The following is a 20,433-nucleotide window of genomic DNA, read 5'->3' on the forward strand; positions in this document are numbered from 1 at the left end:
CTAACATAGCTATGAGGAACAGAGCTGTGATTTAAACCCAAATAAAAGTGGAAAATATGATTAAATTTAAGAAACTAAATAGGGAAAAAATTATTTAAAGGTAAAAGCAAGGATATTGGGAAAAAAGCAAGTAAGGTATACTTTTAACAAGAAAAAAGGAAAGAAAGAAATGTAAGTGTGTTAGGTATTAGCATGTTCTAAGGTTTTTCCTGAATTCTTCTTTTCTTTAGTATAGTAACACTAATACATACACCAATTTCGAATATCCAAAAAATATATACAAATATTTGCATTTTTCTTTTGTGATGCTACAAAGGGAATGCAGATTCTGCATTCAAGATATGTGTTGATTAATAGAGGAAATTTTAAAATAAATAAAATGTAGAGTAATTATGTCTTTAAAGTGATACAGATAAAGAATTGTGGCAGTTCAGAGGAATATCAGCCAGGGACGTCACTGCAGGTGGCATTTTAAACTGAGTCTTAGAGTGTGAGTAGAATTTTAGCATATGAATGATGATGGTCACTGCTTGAACAAAGGCATAGAGAAAGGAAATTCAGAGGCATATATGGGAAAGTGGGAATAATTAAGTTTGATTTAATAGGGTATCTGAAGAAGCATAGTTGATGGAAAGAAGATAGTCCAGGTCATGGAAAGATTTTGAATGTCAAGAGGAGTTTGCTTTTATGTTGTAAACATACTGAGAAGGGAGACAGATATTAGACATATACATAAATAGGGGTACCTGTGTGGCTTAGTTGGTTAAGCGTCTGCCTTCAGCTCAGGTCATGATTCTGGGGTCCTGGGATCCAGCTCCAGAGGGGCTTCTTGCTCAGTGGGGAGCCTCCTTCTCCCTCTCCTTTTGCCCCTCCCTGCGCTCGTGCACGCGCGCATACACACACACTTTCTCTCTGTCTCAAATAAAATCTTTAAAAATATATATACATAAATAATTTTATAATTAATGTAGTCTTCACTGCTATAAAACAGGTTAAGGGGCTAAAGAGTGATGAAAATTGCTGATTTGCATTAGTTGGTTAGGGAAGGCCCTTCTTAGATGATGTTTTAGCAAAAACCTGAGTGAGATGAGGGAGAGAGTCACATGAAAATCTGGGAGTATGAACTTCCCAGAAAGAGGAAACATGAGCAAAAATAAGATTGGTGTGTTTGAGGGGCAGTGGTGAGGGCTCTGTGGCTGGAACTGAGTGTCAGTGAGGAAAGAGTGGGAGGAAGTGTGGTTCCCGTGGTAGCTGGCAGCTGAGATTGGCTTGATACAGAAACAGGAATGACAGAGGATGAGAAAGTTGGGGGAAGATTTGAAATGCGGTGGTCAGGTAGCACCTAGTTGAAAATACAAGACAAAGTAGGTGTTGATACTAATATATTGAAACATTTTTAAGGGAAATTTACAGTATGTGAAATAAAGGTTAAGTAGTAAATGAATTCCCATATACTTATCATCCAGATTCAATAATTATCTGAATTTTACCTCATTTGCTTTAGCCATTCCTTTATCATAGGTTTGAGAATCATTTTTCCTTTTTTTTTTTTTTTAAAGAATTTATTTATGTATTTGGGGGCACTTGGGTGGCTCAGTTGTTAAGCATCTGCCTTCAGCTCAGGTCATGACCCCAGGGTTCTGGGATTGAGTCCCGCATCGGGTTCCCTGCTTGGCGGGAAGCCTGCTTTTCCCTTTTCCCACTTTTCTCCCTATCTCTCTCTGTGTCAAATAGATAAAGAAAATCGTTAAAGAAAAAAAAGATTTTATTTATTTATTTGAGAGCACAAATGGGGAGCAGCAGAGGGAGAGGGAGAAATCCCGCCGAGCAGGGAGCCTGACCCGGGGCTCCATCCCAGGACCCTGAGATCATGACCTGAGCCAAAGGCAAACACTCAACTGACTGAGCCACCCAGGTGCTCCGTCATCTTCCTTTTAAAATCAGGAAATTACCGGGCACCTGGGTGGCTCAGTGGGTTAAGCCGCTGCCTTCGGCTCAGGTCATGATCTCAGGGTCCTGGGATCGAGTCCCACATCGGGCTCTCTGCTCAGTGGGGAGCCTGCTTCCCTCTCTCTCTCTCTCTCTCTGTCTGCCTCTCTGCCTACTTGTGATCTCTGTCAAATAAATAACAATTAAAAAAAATCTTTAAAATCAGGAAATTACCAAGATAGATAGAGTAAAATATAAAAGAACAAAGCTACAAACAATAACATTTGGATTCATTTTCAACCCTGTCTTGATACTGGTCTGTTTTAGAAAAGCATAGGGAGGATATCCATAGTGAAAAAGTTAGCAAGGGTAGCTATGCTGCTAAGTATTAGTGTTGATAGACCTATTCCAGTATTTGGAATTTTGGAGCCTAGCTGAAACCAGTGTGCTATAATTATGACATTTTAAAAATATATATTTTATTTATTTATTTATTTATTTGACACAGAGAGAGATCACAAGTAGGCAGAGAGGGAGGGAGAAGCAGGCTCCCCGCTGAGCAGAGAGCCCAATGTGGGGCTTGATCCCAGGACCCTGAGATCATGACCTGAGCTAAAGGCAGAGGCTTAACCCGCTGAGCCACCCAGGCGCCCCTAATTGTGACATTTTTATGTGATAGGGCATTTTCAGTTTTCCAAGCAATTTCTATTTGATTCTTATGATACATAGGTGAGGTTAATAATCTCATTTTATAAGGAGGAAATTGAAACTTAGGAAAATAAAGTGACTTTTATAAACTTATGAAAAGCGGCAAGGCTGTTCCTTAAATCCATGTTTCCTGATATGTTGGTTAGTTCAACATAGACTTCATACAGGAGGCTTATTCACCTAATACTTTTGAACCATGCTGAATTAACACTTTATAATAAATACATTAACTACTTTTTAAAGAAGGTCATATTTTTACTAATACAGAAGGAAATTTCAAAGGCTATTTGAATTATGAGTTTAATGTAATTGCTTTCTCTTTTTGTAGGCAAACAAAAATGTAAATAATTTCATCTGACACAGAGGCATTTGTGCTTTTTGGTATTGGAACAAAGTATGGTCTCTGTTGACCAGCATAATTAGTCCACTAAGCACTGCAACCTTCATTGTTTGAAGCCGTAACTAGTACAGTTAGAGTTAAATATTTGTGGCTACTTTCTCTTCTCCTTTCACACTGTTTACTTTCTTCATTTCTCTTTTGTCTCAGATTGACTGGAATTAGCAATTTAGTCCTTTAAATTAGCAGAAAATATAGCTACATGTTAGAACAGTGTACCTGCTGAATATATGTACCAGTGAACTGAGCACTGGAAATATTTCACAGTACTTTTTAATGATTTTTCAGGTACCTTTTTGTGAATAGTAGATTTAAGAAAGAATTGGAAAAACCTCAAGCTTAATATTATATCACTTTATTTTTGCTTGCTCAGTGGTAAATTGGAGTAGAGAACAATGTTAAATGTGTGTGTGTTTTGGGAGATATAGTACCTTGTGTAGTTGGAGAAGTCCAGAGCTATGACAAATTCTTTTACATCTTTTTTAGAAAGTTTCTACCTTGTTTCTAAGCATTGTAGAAATTAGGTTTTACCATTAATAATGTAATAAATTGATAACAGCAAGAAATACACTTCCAGTATGCCTTCTCTTTCATTTTTAAGATAGATTTTTAGTCTGGGTAAATTTTTGTTAATGTGGTATCTTATTTTCCATACGGTGTTCACCTGTAAATGCTGACTGTCATATGTAAAGCCTTTATAAATGTTAATGTCAAGATATATTTTGAATAAGAATTTGAAAAACACCAGTTGTGCCAGAAAAAAATTACAGGAGCTTTTTTTCTTTTAGCCTAGGTCTTTAGTAACTACAGAAAAGGCTATAGACTAGGAATTGTATAGACAGGGAGAAGTGTTGCTGTGCATCCTGAAGATGAAGATGAAGTTAGTAGGTATTTGGTTGCCTAACTGGCCAAGTTGGAGAGAGTTGGAGGAGAGAATGGTATGAGAAGCAGCTGGAGATTAGGTAGGGGAATAGGGGGCTAGGGGAATAATCCTCCCCCCTGCCAATGCAGTTGGTCCATGCTTTGGAATGGGTTATCATTATTTTTATTACATTAAAAGTAAGAATTAAGACTCATGGGACCCACTAGTGAAAGAAGCAGTTTATAGCATCAGGCTCTTTACAGAGTCTTCCAGCCTTGACACTGTGACATTTAGCTAGGTGATTTTTTATTGTGGGGGATGTGCACTGTGCATTGCAGGATATCTGGTAACATCCCTGTCCTGTCCCTTCAGGGTGCCAGTAACACGCCATCTCCACCATTAGAATGTGGGGCATGTCTCTAGACATTGATAAATGTTTGGGGGAAGGGGTGTGCAAAATCAGCCTTGGTTGAAAACCATAGAGTTATTAGGATCATTGATAGCACATACATATTTTCTGGCAGTTGATGCCATTTGCAGTAACAGACTTAGTGTCCTGAAGCTCCTGATTCACACATGTCCTAGGTTAATTCTGCATTTGCCCACAGTGGGGAGTGGGAAGTTCCAGGATACAGCTGTCTCTAGGACAGTGGTGTTAGCAAAAGACAGCACTAATGATGTAATTGGAGGCTGATGCTTCATTCTCGGTTGTTGGAAATGAGGATCAGATAAAGACAGTGCTACTCTTTAACTGTGCACGATGCTATGGAAATAGAAGAAACAACAGTACAAGTTGTCAACATTAAGAAAGTAGTAGGTTTGACTCACATAAATATCTGAATATTTGGTTGGCATGGCCCAGTGATGTATTTCAGTCGCCTTTGGAAAGGTAGTATAATGTAGAGGTTAAAAATCAGGTCTCTGAAGCCAGACTGGCACATTTGAATCCCAGTTCTTCACTTGCTAGCTGTATGTCATTAAGCAAATTTCTTAATCTTTCTGTTTTCTTACCTGTAAAACAGGAATAACAATGCTATGTACATTAGAATGAGATAATGCACATAGAGCGATTAGAACTAAATCAGTTAATATATGAAAAAGAGAATAGTGCTTGACACATGGAGGTACTCAGTAAGTGTTAGCTCTTAAAATTCTTATAGGGCTCCATTTGCAGAGGGTACATTATTTAAATTATTTAAGTTCCTTAACCTTCCTAGTCCTTGTTCTCTTCATCTGTAAAATTGGGAAAATCTCATCTACTTCACAAGGCGTCTGTGAGGGTTAAATGAAATAATTAATGTGATGTGCTTAGCACAGTGCCTGGCGTGTAGAAAGCAGTCGATGAAGATCAGGTTTTCAGTTATTGTGTTAGATTAGGGAACCATGAAGTTATCAAACAAGTTTCATAACATTCTAATGTTCTGAAAATTTCTAAACCCTTTTGTAGTTTTCACTTGATACCCTGAAACATTCATAAGACCGTTTTCTATTTATTCCGTTCTTGCAGCTCTGATGTCAGGGTCTTACATTGCAGGCAATGAAACCAACTCCAGCTCACTTACATGGAACAGACATTCGCTAAGAGGATAGGAGGTAGCTTACAGAATTGTCAGAAAGATTGGAAAGCCAGAATCAGGCTTCATGCCTAGGACTCTGCCCCAAATCATGACTCAGCACTGTTTCAGTGAGGGTCCCAGTGCTGTCATTGCCTAGCACCACATGCAGCAGCTCGTACTGCCAGCCCTCCGAGCTGTGGTGCCTAGATGCTGCTGCCAGCACTCTGGCCACTGCTGACCCAGAATTTGAGCTTGCTGAAACTTACGGTTGCTCCGGAGGGCATTCCTGTCATCCCTCCTTCTTCTTATCACTAGTTTCTGACTCTTAAGTCTGGGGCAAGTACCTTTTATTTGACAGAACCTAGGTCATATGGTAGTGCCCCCAGAGCTTGGAAAACAGAGAATAATAACTTAGACAGTACTTCTTATAAGTCAGGCACTTTTCTAAGTACTTCATATATATGTTTTATTCTCACAACAATTCTGCAAAGTAGGTACTATTACCATTTTACAGATGAGGAAAGAGGACTTCAGAAACTTGCTTAAGGTTACATAGCTAGTGTGTGGAACCCAAATAATCTGGCTCCAGGTAGTTGCTTGATTATCTGGTGTTTTGAACTTTTATATAGTGGGACACAGGTTCTGCCTTTCCCTGGCTTTACGATTTGGAGGATTTCCCCAACATTAGAAGGGGGCTGTGGCTGGGCAGCCAGAAGTAGTAGTACTCATGCACATGCATGTGCACGCACACACACAATACTTGGCTGAAGTCTGATTTGGCAAACTAGTTATTGCCTCGACTGCTAATTTTAAAGATCTAGAAGTGTCACTGGATCTGATAAACAGGGATTTTTTTTTTCAGTGCTCTTCCATTTTTTATATACTCTTAGAATGCAAGTGCTTATGATTTTCAGACTGGCTTAAGTGGGGAATATATCTGTAAATATATAATCTGTAAATGACACTGAGGACTGTGTAGTGATTTTTATAGTGAGAAGGTATTGGTCTAATATATTTTTGTCATGGAAACATACTTTGGAAAACGACAAACTTCATTTGCTACTAGGTTGTAGAGCTGCAAGTCAGTCCTTCCTTAAACACAGGTACTATGATCAGGATATAAACCTACCCCCCACCAGACTGGGCTCTCTGGGTAGATTTGGGGCTAACAGGAGAAATGGATCCTCTACCATTAGAGATACTAGAATGGAATTTTACCCTTCCTTTAAAAAAGAAAACAGTTTGAGATAAAAATTTTCATATGATAAAATGCACCCACTTAAATACATAGTCCATTGAGTTTTAACGAATGTATGAGCTTGGGAAACCATAATCATAATCAAGATAGAGAATGTTTCCGTCATCCTAAAGTTTCTGTGTCCCTTTGTAGTCAGTCCCTCCCTCCCCCTGTCTCAAGGCAACAGCTGAGATTTTGTATGTGCTAGAATTCTATATAAATGGGATCACTTGGTATTTCTTCTTTTGTGTCAGGCTTTTCTTGGCTCAACATAATGTTTGGAGATTAATTAACAGTTACTTCATACATAAGGAATCCATTCCTTTCTGTTGCCGAGGAATATTATGTTATGTATACGTGCCACAGTTTGTTTATCCATTTACCTATTGATGAACACTTTTTTTCTAGTTTGGGGCTTTTATGAATAAAGCTGCTATGAATATGCTCATAAAAGTCTCTTTTGGAAATTTGTTTTAATTTCTGTGGTGAATGATTAGGTGTAGAATGGCTGAGTGTATATTGGTATGGTCAAGTGTATATTTACTTTCATAAGGATTTGCTAAACATTTCTCCAAGTGAAGTACTTTTTTACATTCCCTCCAACATGTAAATTATGCAAATTCCAGGTGTTCTTTACCAACACTTGTCAGTCTTTTTAAACTTCAGCCCATTATTGTGGGTATATAGTTGTATCTTAATTTGGGTTTAAATTTCATTTCCTTGATAATTAGTGATGTTGAACATTTTTCATGTACTTACTCGCCTTTCATATATTTTCTTTTGTAAAGTGCCTATTAAAATTTTAACCAGAGTTTGAGTTTGAGTTATTTGTCATGTTATTACTAAATTGTAAGACTCATTATATTATTATGTACATATTTACATATTTTGAATACCAGTCATTTGTCAGATACATATATTACATTTATCCTCTTCTAGTCTGTGGCTTGCCTTTTCATTTTTTTTTTAATGGTACCCTTTGAAGACAATTTTTTTTTTTAAGATTTTATTTATTTATTTGACAGAGATCACAAGTAGGCAGAAAGGCAGGCAGAGAGAGAGAGGAGGAAGCAGGCTCGCTGCTGAGCAGAGAGCCCGATGCGGGGCTCGATCCCAGGACCCTGGGATCATGACCTGAGCTGAAGGCAGAGGCTTTAACCCACTGATCCACCCAGGCACCCCTGAAGACAAATTTTGATGAAGCCCAGATTATCAGCATTTCTTTTTTATTGTTTTATACTTTTTTGTCCTAAGAAATATTTGTCTACTTTGGTCTTCCTACAATTTCTGTGTCTCTGCTTACATTGCCCATCTGTTCATGTATGCTGTCTACTTTGTCCATTATAGCCCTTAGCATATTCATCATAGTTGTTTTAACTTCCCAGTCTGATAATTCCAATATCCCTGCCATATCTGGTTTTGATGCTTGTTCCATTTTTTCAAATTCTGTTTTTTGCCTTGGGTAGGCCTTATAATTTTTTTCTTGATAGATAGGATGTAAAAGGAGTTGCTGTAAATAGATCTTTAGCTATGTTGTAGAGTATGGGAGAAGGGAAGCATTATATAGTCCTATGATAGGACTCAATCTTTTAGTGAGCCTGTGCCTCCAGTATGTGAACTTCACAAGTGTTTCTCAGTTTTTCTCTCCCTTGTTTAGGTGGGACAAGATAACTAGAGTGTGCTGGATTTGGTTACTTCCCTTCCTGAGGTCAGTTAGGGGCTGATTGTATCCAAGCAGGTTAGGTTCTGGTTTTTCCCGAGGCTAGGCCTTCCTAAGAAGAACAGAGTGGTGGGGTGCCTGGGTGGCTCAGTCGGTTAAGCATCTGCCTTCCGCTCAGATCATGATCCCGGGATGTTGGGATTGAGACCGCATCGAGCCCTGCCTCAGGCTCCCTGTTCTGCGGGGAACCTGCTACTCCCTCTCCTACTTGCCCTGCTTGTATTCCCTCTCTCACTGCGTCTCTCTCTGTCAAATTAATAAATATAATCTTTAAAAAAAAAAAAAACACTAATCCCATTCATGAGGGCTGTACTCTCATGACCTAAGCACCTCCTAAAGGACCCACCTCCTAATACCTTCACATTGGGCATTAGGATTTTAACATGTGAACTTGGGGAAGTGGGGGCTACAAACATTCAGACCATAGCAAACCTTAAATAACATGAATCTTAGAAGAGATTCTAATTTTATTTCTAAAGGATGTAATTATTCCCCAAAGCCTTTCGTACAATTATTTTTAATGTTTAATTTAAATTTAAATTCGAATTCAATTTCAGTTTAAAGCATGAGTGAAGTACTATGAATGGTTTTTATCCAGGAAAATGACATGGAGTTTTTGGTTTTGAGCCCTATTCTGCCAATTTTCATATTGGCTATTAATTTTCACTTCTGTAATTAATGTTTAGTAAGTGATGTTTCTAAAAGTAGGTTGTTCTTTGTGGGTAAGAGAGTGAGCAGATAATAGCTGGAATATTTGTGTATCTTTTGGCAAATGAATATTCCTATTACCGCTTTATGGCATAAAGTTGTATTCATTATACTTTTCATTTTCAGGACATTTGTTGTAAACTAAAACAACATATAGTTTTACTGTTACAATTTTCTCTGCTGTGTCTGCATCATGAACTATTTGTCCCTCTCCCCATCTCTTTTGCAGTGTTTTCTGCCCTTTAATTTTCCGTTGGATGCTTCGCTTCAGTTTCTTTTTCCTTCTTACCAGTTCATGCCATCAACATCCCTATATTTATAACTCCCAGATTTATGTGTTCTGTCTGAGGCTCTAGACCTGCATTTTGAAATCCCTCATGTACTGGTAGACTTGGAATACCCCACATTCTCAAATTCAGAATGTCTACAACACAACTCATTTTCTGACCTTCCCAAAGCCAAATAAACCTCTACTTTTCCCACTTTGGTGAGTGACATATTTGTCTTTTTGATTGTCCAAACCACAAAGTAGGTATGGGGCAGGAGGAGGCATAGGTCATCCTAGATATTTCTTCCTTTTTTGTCTTCCACAATCCAATCACACTATAAGTCTTCTCTGCCTTTTTTTTTTTTAAAAAGATTTATTTATTAGAGAGCGAGCACAAGCAGGAGGGGCAGAGGGAGAAAGAATCTCAAGCAGACTCCATGCTGGGCGTGGATCCCAACTTGAGGCTCATGATCCCACGACCCTGAGATCATGACTTGAGCCAAAATCAAGAGTCGGACGCTCAACTGACTAAGCCACCCAGGCGCTCCTCTTCTGCCTTATAAATAACTCTTGAATCCACCTTTTTCTATTCCCACAACCTTAAATTAGATCATTATTATTTCTTGAACAGTAAAATAGTGTCTTAAGTAGTTTTTGTGTGTGGAGTTTTTTCTTCTTTCCCTTCAATCTAATCTCCCACAAGACTGCTCTCTAAAATAAATTGATCAGGCTCTCCTGCTGCTTTCTCCTTACCCCTTTTAGAATGAAGTCCATGCTTTGTCTGGCATTTTGAAGCCCATCATGATAGGCTGCTGCATACTTTTCTAGCCGCCTTGTTATTTTATTTTTAAAAACTTAATTTTGATAAGATTTCATACTGAAAACTTAAACTCTTTACCAGATTCACCAACTATTGTTTTGTCCCATTTACTTGAACATTTTCTCTCTGTGTATATACAACTTCCTTTTTGATCCATTTGAGAGTGATTCACAAACATCATGTCCCTTTATTTCTAAGAGCAAAGACTTTCTCTTATAGAATCTCAGTATGTTTATCAAAATTAGAAAATATAATTAGAAAATTGATACAATGCTGTTGTTTAACCCACAGTTGTTCTAATAATGTCCTCTGCAACTGTCTTTCTCCTTGTTTGTGAACCAGTCCATATTGTACATTGTATTAGCTGTCTTTGAAGTCTCCTCTTTCATGCAACGTTTCATCTCTTTGTTTCTCACGAGCTTAAGCTTGTTGAAGTATACAGGCCAGTTTTTGTACTGTTTCCTTAATTTTTAGTGTTTATTTTTATTTCCTTCCTACTGCTTACTGTGAGTTTAATTTGCTCTTTTTTTTTATTAAGGTGCATCCTTAGATCATTGGCTTAAGATCTTCTATTCAAATGTAAGCATTTAAAAGCTATAAATTGCTCTCTTAGGTGCATCCCACAAACATTATTTTTGTTATCATTCAGTTCAGCATATTTTTTTCCCTCATGATTTCTTTTTTGTCCCATTAATTGTTTAGATGTACTATTTAATTTCCGGATTTTGGTGATGGGGTCATGGATATCTTATTGCAATTGATTATAATTTTTTTAAAGATTTTATTTATTTATTACAGAGAGAGAGAGAGAGCATGAGAGGGGGGAGGGTCAGAGGGAGAAGCAGACTCTGATTGAGTCCCGATATGGGACTTGATCCCAGTACCCTGGGATCACAACCCAAGCCAAACGCAGACGCTTAACCAGTTGAGCCACCCAGGTGCTTGCAGTTGATTTTAATTTAGTTCTACTGCGGTCAGAGTACATATTTTATATCATTTTAATATTTATCGAAGCTTATTTTATGCCCCCAAATATGATGTTTTGCTAAACATGTCATGTTCATGTGAAAGTGATGTATATCCTGCCATTACTGATTTTACTATTCTGTCAGTAAACTCAGTGTTTAGATCTTCTGTGTCTATACAGATTTTCTTTATCTAGTTGTTCTTTCAATTGCTATGAGTTTCATGGTAAGATCTCTGTGACTATGGACTTGTGTTTCTCCCTTTAATTCTGTCAATGTTTGTTTCATTTATTTTGAAACACTATTATTGGGACCAACATACACATTTATGATTAGTGCATATTTCTGATTAATCTTATCATTATGAAATGTCCCTCTTAGCTCTCCTAATGAAGCTCTAAAACAGATACTAAGAAAGCTGCATTGACTCTCTAAGTCACCATCATCTCTTGCTTAGATTATTTTGTTAGCCTTCTAATTGTTCTCCTTGCTGCTGCCATTGTTCACTTACAGTTTAATTCAACACAGCAGGAAAAGAGTAATCTTTTAAAAACATAAGTCAGGTCATTTCATTCTTACGTTCAGAACCTTCAAGTGACTTCTTACTTCACTGAAAATAAAATCCAGGGTTCTTATGATGGTATTTAAAGCCACACATGTTCTTGCCCCTGGCTGTCTTTTGGCATTTCCTCTCTTCTTTCCTTGTTCTTCCCTCAAGGCACATGGCCTTCTTGTTTTTGCTTGAAAAGCTGAGCTTCTTCCCACCTTCTTGTCTTTGTACTTACTATTCCCTCTGCCTAGAATGCTCTACTCCCCAATATTCTTATGACTTACTAACCTCTTCTGAGGTTTTCTCTGACCACTCTGTTTAGAACAGCACATGTGCACATATACATGCCCATTAGCACTTACGACTGTGACATGCATATTTATTTGCTTTTCCCCCCAACTAGAATGTAAGCTTGATGAGGATAGAGAGTCTTATCTGTTTTGTTCACCACTCTGTCTTGTGTGTCTGAAATTGTGCCTGTCACATTAAAGTGCTCAATAGATCAGTTGAACCAGTGAGTATATGAATGAGGAATTACCATTGTAACCAAGTTGCTTTACTTGCAATTTCTAGAATATACCAGACTCTTTTCCACTGTGTTCCTATTATTCCTTATATTTAGAATCTTTCCTTTACTGTATCCCAATTTGTTATCCTGCAAGATTCAGCGTAAATACCATTGCTGATTAAGTTTTCCCTCTTAATGCTCACCACTACATTGTTGAGTGCTTCCCTCTGGTGTTCACCCCACTGTATTATAGTTACTTATTCATTTTTTTGGTCTGTATTACTCTTTAGGTTTATGTCAGCCTAAGACCTGATTTCTATTTTTGCTTTATCCCATGTACATTACTAGAAGATACTAAATACCTGTTGAATCACCACCTGCTTTTAGGAAAAAGAAAGTAAGAACTTACCTTACAATTGGAAAGAGTGGTGATTATTTTAGATAGCTAAATCTTAGTTTTCCAGGCTGAATTAGAGACCAAATAACTAGTGTCTCTTATTTGCAAGAGGCAGATATCTAACTCCAACAGCCACAGGTAATCTAGGTGTATTGTAAGGATGCACTAGCAGTGAGGAAAATAGGAATCTCAAAAGAATCCAAGATGCCAAGAACATTCAATGGAAAAAGGAAAATCTTTTCAACAGATGGTGCTGGGAAAGCTGAGTTATCCACATGCAAAAGAAGGAAGTTGGACCCTTATATACAAAATCAGCTCAAATTGGATCAGAGATCTAAATATGAGACCTAAAACTATAAAGCTCAGGGCGCCTGGGTGGCTAAGTGGGTTAAGCCTCTGCCTTCAGCTCAGGTCATGGTCTCAGAGTCCTAGGATCGAGCCCCGCATCAAGCTCTCTGTTCAGCAGGGAGCCTGCTTCCCCCTTTCTCTCTGCCTGCCTCTCTGCCTCTTGTGATATCTCTCTCTCTCTCTCTCTTTCTCTCTGTGTCAAATAAATAAATAAAATCTTGAAAAGGAAAAAAAAAACTATAAAGCTCTTAGAAGAAAAAAAAACAGGGAAAAACCATCATGACATTCATTTGGCAAAGAATTCTTTAATACTATACCAGAAGCACTGGAAACAAAAGTAAAAATAGACAAATTGAACTACATTCAAACTGAAAATTTCTGTGCATCAAAGGACAAAATCAACAGAGTAGAAGGGCAGCCTATGGAATGGGAGACGATATTGGCAAACCATACTCCTGATGTGGTTATATCCAGAATATAGGAAGAACTCCTATAATTCAGTAATAAAAACACAACCCAATTTAGAAAATGGGCAAAGGACTTCAATAGACGTTTCTCCAAAGGTGATATACAAATGGCCAATAGGCATATAAAAAGGTGTTCAATATTACTAATCATCAGGGAAATATAAGTCAAAACCATAAGGAGGTATTACTTCTTACCTGGTACAATAGTTACTACCAAAAAATAGTAAATATTGTTGGGAAGTATATGAAGAAATTGGATCCTTTGTGCACTGTTGGTGGGACTATAAAATAGTGCGACCATTATGGAAAACAGCATGCTATTTCTTCCAAAATTTAAAAATACAGTTGCTGTATGATTTATCAGTCCCTCTTCTGGTTTTTTTTCCAGAAGAATTAAAAACAGAATCTTGAAGCGATATCTACTTACCTGTGTTTATAGAAGCATTATTTACAATAGAAGCAATCCAAGTGTCCATTATTGGATGAATGAAGGGATAAAATGTGGTATATACATACAATGGAATATTATTTAGCCTTAAAAAGGAAAAATTCTGATACATTTTAACAACATAGTTGAATATTGAGGACATTATGCTAAGTGAAATAAGCCAGTCACAAAGTCAAATACTATACAATTCCATTGATGATGTATCCAGAATAGTCACATTCATAGAAACAGAAAGTAGAATGATGCTTGCCAAGGCTTAGGGGTGAGGGGAAAATGGAGAGTTGTTGTTTAATGTGTGTGGAGTTTCAGTTTTATAAGGTGAAAAAGTTCTGGAGATTGATTATACAACAGTGTGAACATACTTAATACTATTGAACTGTACACTTAGAAATGGTTAAGATGGTAAATTTTATGTTGTGTTTTTTTACAATTGTGGATCAGCCAGCCTGTTATCTTCTTTAATTCAGTTAGTGGCCACTCCTTAATTAGGGACTGTGAAAGAGTTTTTCTTAGTAGAGGTCACTGAATTTCTGTAAATTTATGCATAAAGTAGTCAGATATTCTCCAAACAAGACATTTCAAGTTCCTTTAAAATAGATACTACTTTTAGGGGTGCCTGAGTGATGCAGTTGGTTAAACCTCTGCCTTCGGCTCAGGTCATGACATCAGGGTCCTGGGATCGAGCCCCGCATCGGGCTCTCTGCTCAGCAGGGAGCCTGCTCCCCCCCACACACATACCTGCCTGCTTCTCTGACTACTTTGTGCTCTCTCTCTCTGTCAAATAAATTTAAAAAAAAATTCTTTAAAAAAAAATAGTGAGCTGATCTCAAGACCATTAAAAAAATAATAAAATAAAAAATTTTGATATGGGGTGCCTGGGTGGCTCAGTCGGTTAAGCATCTGCTTTCAGCTCAGGTCCTAGGAACAAGCTCCGGAGAGCCCTGGAGTCAAGCTCTTTGCTCAGCAGGGAGTCTGCTTCTCCCTTTCACTCTCCCTCTGTTCTGTCTCTCTCAAATAAATAAATAAATCTTTAAAAGAAAAACAAAATAAAAGTTGTTATATCAGGGAAATCCTTAAGACAAAAGCTGACCTAGAAGCCCATTTTATACAACAGAAAAACTAGAGCTGCTGTAGTGGAATTAATAATCATTCTTAGCTTTCTGTGATATTTTTTCAGTTGTAACTGCTAGTCTGTTATTACACTGTGAGGCAAGGATATTGCCCACTGGGATTTACAAGTAACATTTTTTTTAAAACAAGAAATCTAAGTTGAGTGCAGTTTCAAATGCCAGATGCATATTTTATTAGATTGCTATCATGTTTATACGTGTTAGGTAGGTTGTAATTATTTTTTAAGATGCTATAATAATGGCTTTTAAGTGCTATAAACATGAATAGTCTTCTCAGTATTTGCCTTTTATGATTTGGTGTAGTTTACAACTTTTTTTTTTTTTTTTAAGGAGTCTAGCATGGCTCAAGAATCTCCCAAAAATTCAGCAGCAGAAATTCCAGTGACTAGTAATGGAGAAGTTGATGATTCTCGTGAACATGGCTTTAATAGGGTAAGAATACTTTTCTTTCTCTTAATACAGAGAATCATGATAAGCCCTTAAATGTTGAGATGAAAGTAATAGAGTTTAATATAGGAATATTTTCTTAGACTGGTTAAAGTGTTAAGAATCTGTTACCATGTAAGGATGACTACGTGGGTCATGTTAGTGAGTTGTCCAGATTAAGCTCCCAGCCAGTAAGCATTTAGGCTTTGATGTTATCATCAGTAATTCTGTTGTATGACCAGAATAAGAGTATATCTGATGACTTTGGCATATAACTTTATAAAACTACTTAATTTTATTTGTGATAAGAAAAAATATTAACTATAGGTTATCCTTTCAAAAATTGGCACTGATTTCTTTTCTAAGGAAAAGAATTAATTCCTTAATTCCTAAGGAGGCGTCTCCTGACTTTGCTATTCACTTTCTAAAGTGGCATATTGACTCTGTGGAAAATGAAACTTGGGGTGCTTTTAATTTTGATTTCACTCTCATTTGAAATTGAAATTTAATGCATTTTAATGGAAACACCAGGGGTTTGGAGATAATGTGGGTGCAAATTTCCACTATGCCATTTCTAGCTGTATAATCTTAGGCAAGTATTTATTTAATCTCTTCTAATTCTTGTTTCTAATCACTATAAATGAGAATCTTACTTTCATGGGGATATCGATATTAAATAAGGTAAAGTAAGTAATATGCCTAGGATAGTCCTAGAAATGATAGCGATGATTATTATCTCTGGAGAGATTTACACTAAATATCTTTTTATATCTTTTTATGACATTTGATACATGTGTACAACTTTCCTTTTTTTTTTTTTTTTTTTCTTACCATGGGGCTTGAACTCAGGACCATCCAGGTGCACCTGTACAACTTAAACTCTAAACATATAGTGTTTAGGGACGCCTGGGTGGCTCAGTGGGTTAAAGCCTCTGCTTTCAGCTCAGGTCATAGTCCCAGGGTCCTGGGATCAAGCCCCGCATAGCATTGGGCTCTCTGCTCAGCAGGGAGCCTGCTCCCCTCTTTCTCTGCATGCCTCTCTGCCTACTTGTGATCTCTGTCTATCAAATAAGTAAATAAAATCTTTAAAAAATATATATATATATAGTGTTTATATTTTTGAAAAAGTAATAGTTGAAAGAAACTTATTTTATAATTCAAATAAGACTATTTAGTTAGTTCATATGCTTGAGAATAAAACTTTTATTTTTTAAAATCCTTTATTTTAATAAAAGGTGATATTTTAGATCAGGATTTCTCAATCTCAGCACTAGGGACATTTTGGGCTGGATAAACTCCTTGTTGTAGAGGGCCCACCTCTGCATAAAGGATGGTTAAGAGGATCCCTGACCTGTTCTTCTAGATTCCAATAGCACGCCCCAGTTGTGACAAACAAAAATGTCTCCAGACATTGCCAAATGACCCCTAGAGTTGAGGAGAAACCAGTTTTAGATAGATTGTTATAATTGATTTTAGTAAGTCCCACTGAATTTCACTTATTTTTGCCTTAGCAATTTTTTGGAAACAATGATGTGTCTTCAGACTTCAGGTTTATTTTAATTGCAAGTGTTTTAACTTGGTTTCTGAGCCCCTATGACCTAATATAGAGTGACTCACAGAAGGAAGAGACCTTAAGTTCTGAACATAAAAAGGAAGTTTTCACTTCAGATTTAGTCTTTCTTGTGTTTCAAAGTACTAAGACACATCTGCATAATAAGCTAATTCAAGTTACCATCATTAGACTCTAGCAATTACTTTATAAACTTCTGTTAATTCAAATAACTCATTATACTAAGATTTTAGTTAATGATTGCTGCATTTTACTTTTGGTAACAGCTCCTTTTGCAAACTTATTCTGCAAATATATTTTTTTAAAGATTTTATTAGAGAGAGAGAGCAAGAATGGGTGTGGGAGGTGTAAAGGGAGAGGGAGAAGTAGACTCCCCACTGAACAGCAAGCGATCAAGACTCTTGAGATCATGACCTGAGCTGAAGGCAGACGCTAAACTGACTGAACCACCCAGGCGCCCCTTATTTTGCAAATATTTATCAGGTATCTGCTGTGTACCAGGTACAGAGATATAGTAGTGAATAAAAATCACAAAAATACCTGCCAGCAGGGAGTTGATATTCTAATAGGCAGTCTTAATGACTTTTGTCCAAGAAAAATGCCATACATGCAAAATGTTGCATTGTTCTGGAGATTCACCTGCCACCTTAAGCCTCTTCTTTTTCTTGTCTTCGTTTTGTTTTGTTTTGAGCTGTAGCTTATACACAGTAAAAAGCACAGATGTTAATGGGGCACGTGGGTGGTTTAGTCTGTTAAATGTCTGATTCTTGATTTCGGCTCAGATCATGATCACAGGGTTGTGAGGTTATACCCCATCAGGCTCCATGCTCAGTGGGGAGTCTGCTTCTCCCTTTCTCTCTCTGCTCCTCCCGCTGTGCACGTGTCTTCATGAGTGCTTCTCTCTCTCTCTCAAATCGGTCTTTTAAAAAACCCTCAAGATCATAGATTTTAAAAAAAAGCACAAATGTTCCGTGTACAGCTTAAGTGGAACCACCACCTACATCAAGATACAGAACATTTCCAGGACTTTAACTGGCTCTCTTGCCCTCTTCTAGGCAGTATACTTCCCTTCCTCCCAGGGTAATCACTGCTACTCTAACTTTATATCATAGATACTTTTAACTGTTCCTGACTACAAATAAATGGAATCATACATTATGTACTCTTTTTTGACTCGCTTAATTCTTTTTCATTGTAATGTAGTTTTCCATTGTGTTAATTAATACCACAATTTGTGTATCCATTCTGCAATTGATGGATACCTAAGTTCTTTCCAGTCCATGGCTAATATGAATAAAGCTGTTACGACTATTCTGGTACAGGTCTTTTGGTGTACATGATCACCTGTTTCCATTGGGTATATACTCTAGAATGGAATTGCCAGATACATGATGTTTGGCTTTGGTAGATATTGTTAACTAATTTTCCAAAGTGGTTGGACCAGTTGACAATCCTACCAGCAATAGATAAGTGTTCTAGATGTTAAACATCCTTACCAAATCTTAGTATTTTCATGCTTTTTAATTTTAGCCATTCTGATGGTATCTCACTGTGGTTTTCATATGCATTTCTCTAATGACTAATGATGTTGAGCATACTTTCATATTCTCATTAACCATATTCTCAAAAACCATTTATCTTTTATGAAGCCCTTTCTCAAGTTTTTTTGTCCATATTTCTGTTGGGTGTGTGCCTTTTTCTAATAATTGGTAGGAGTTCTTTATATATTCTAAGTCATTTGTTTGGATATATATATTTCAGATATTTTCTTTCAGTCTGTGACTTACTTTTGCACTCTGTTAATGGTATCTTTTGATGAACAAAAGTTGATAATTTTTAATGAAGTCCAGTTATCAGTGTTTCCTTTTAGTGACTTTTATGACCGTTTTGAGAAATCTTTGCCCATCCCAGTATCATGAAGATACTCTTTTCTTCTGAATGTTTGTTGTTTTGCTTCTCACATTTTGCTCTGTGATTCATCTTGAATTAATTTTTGTGTAACGTAGGGGTCGAGGTTCTTTTTTTTTTTTTTTTAACCCCTCATATGAATATCTAATTGCTATTCACTGTTTATTGAAAACATCCTTTCTGCACTGTCCTTTCTACACTGGAAGCTTTTGCTGTTAATCAGGTAATCATATATGTTTTATTCTATTTCTGGACTGTTTTATTTCTTGGTCTTTTATCCTTATATTATCCTTGTAATAATACCACACTGTTAGTTAATGACTATAGTAATTAAGTCTGGAACAAATATTATCTTTAACCCTAGTAACTAGTGGTTAATTCCTCTAGCTCTTTCTTTTTCTGGTTTGCCTTATACTTAAACTTATTCATGACTCTTCACTTAAGAACCTTTATTTGGGGGCACCTGGGTGGCTCAGTGGGTTAAGCCTCTGCCTTCGGCTCAGGTCATGATCTCAGGGTCCTGGGATCGAGCCCCGCGTCGGGCTCTCTGCTTGGCAGGGAGCCTGTTTCCCCCTCTCTCTCTGCCTGCCTCTCTGTCTACTTGTGATCTGCCTCTCTCTGTCAAATAAATAAACAAAATCTTTTAAAAAAAAATATCTTTATTTGCCTTTGGGGCGCCTGGGTGGCTCAGTCAGTTAAGCATCCAGTTCTTGGTTTTAGCTCAGGTGATGATCTCAGAGTCCTGAGATCAACCTTGCAAAGGGTTCTGCACTGAGTACAGAGTCTACTTGAGATTCTCTCTCCCTCTCTCCCTGTCAAATAAATAAAATTCTTTTAAAAGTGGGGGGATAACTGGGGAGGTACAGTTGGTTAAGTGTCCAACTCTATTTCAATTTAGGTCAAGATCTCAGATTCATGGGATAGAGACCTGCCTCAGGCTTTAGGCTGAGCAGGGAGTCTATTTGTCCCCCTCTTGCTCTCTTACACCCTCTCTCTCTCAAAATCTAAAAAAAAAAAAAAAAAAAAAAAGGAACCTTTATTTGCCTTTGAGTGGCACTGAAAAAAGTTTTGTTTTGTTTTTTTTTTTTTTTTTTTATTTATTTATTTGACAGACAGAGATCACAAGCAGGCAGAGAGGCAGGCAGAGAGAGGAAGGAAAGCAGGCTTCCCGCTGAGCAGAAAGCCCGATGCGGGGCTCGATCCCAGGACCCCGGGATCCTGACCCGAGCCGAAGGCAGTGGCCTAACCCACTGAGCCACCCAGGTGCCCCTGAAAAAAGTTTTTATCCTCTCAAATTTTAACTTTAGAGTCGAGTCTTATTAGAGTGAAGTGAATTAAACCATAACATATCTGTATAAGCTCTTTGCTTATCCAGTCAAAGCCAGCTAACTTACTGCTTTGTAAGTTTACTTACTGGTTAATGTCAAATTCTCTTTTTGGACATTCCCCTGCAGTGTTACTTCACTTTTGGGTGGAGAAGGAAAAAAGATGTTCTCCTGGAGGTCTCCTTT

The 20,433-nt window shown here is 37.3% G+C and overlaps 1 protein-coding gene across 9 annotated transcripts in view; it reads left to right on the forward strand.

The window, feature by feature from the left end:
• The window catches only part of ARFIP1 (ARF interacting protein 1), a 108,355-nt gene that overhangs the window by 16,692 nt on the left and 71,230 nt on the right, over window positions 1-20,433 (forward strand). For 8 of the 9 annotated variants that reach the window (XM_080794716.1, XM_080794711.1, XM_080794715.1 and 5 more), the window contains one exon: window positions 15,349-15,450. In XM_080794716.1, the coding sequence (XP_080650842.1) occupies window positions 15,358-15,450 (93 nt within the window). In that variant the 5' untranslated portion in view covers window positions 15,349-15,357. Of the gene's footprint in view, window positions 1-15,331; window positions 15,451-20,433 lie in introns of those variants that run through there. The other variant, XM_080794719.1, reaches the window with a different exon arrangement.

Source organism: Martes martes (genome assembly GCF_963455335.1).
Source record: "Martes martes genome assembly, chromosome: 2".
In the NCBI taxonomy this organism is placed as follows: Eukaryota; Metazoa; Chordata; class Mammalia; order Carnivora; family Mustelidae; genus Martes; species Martes martes.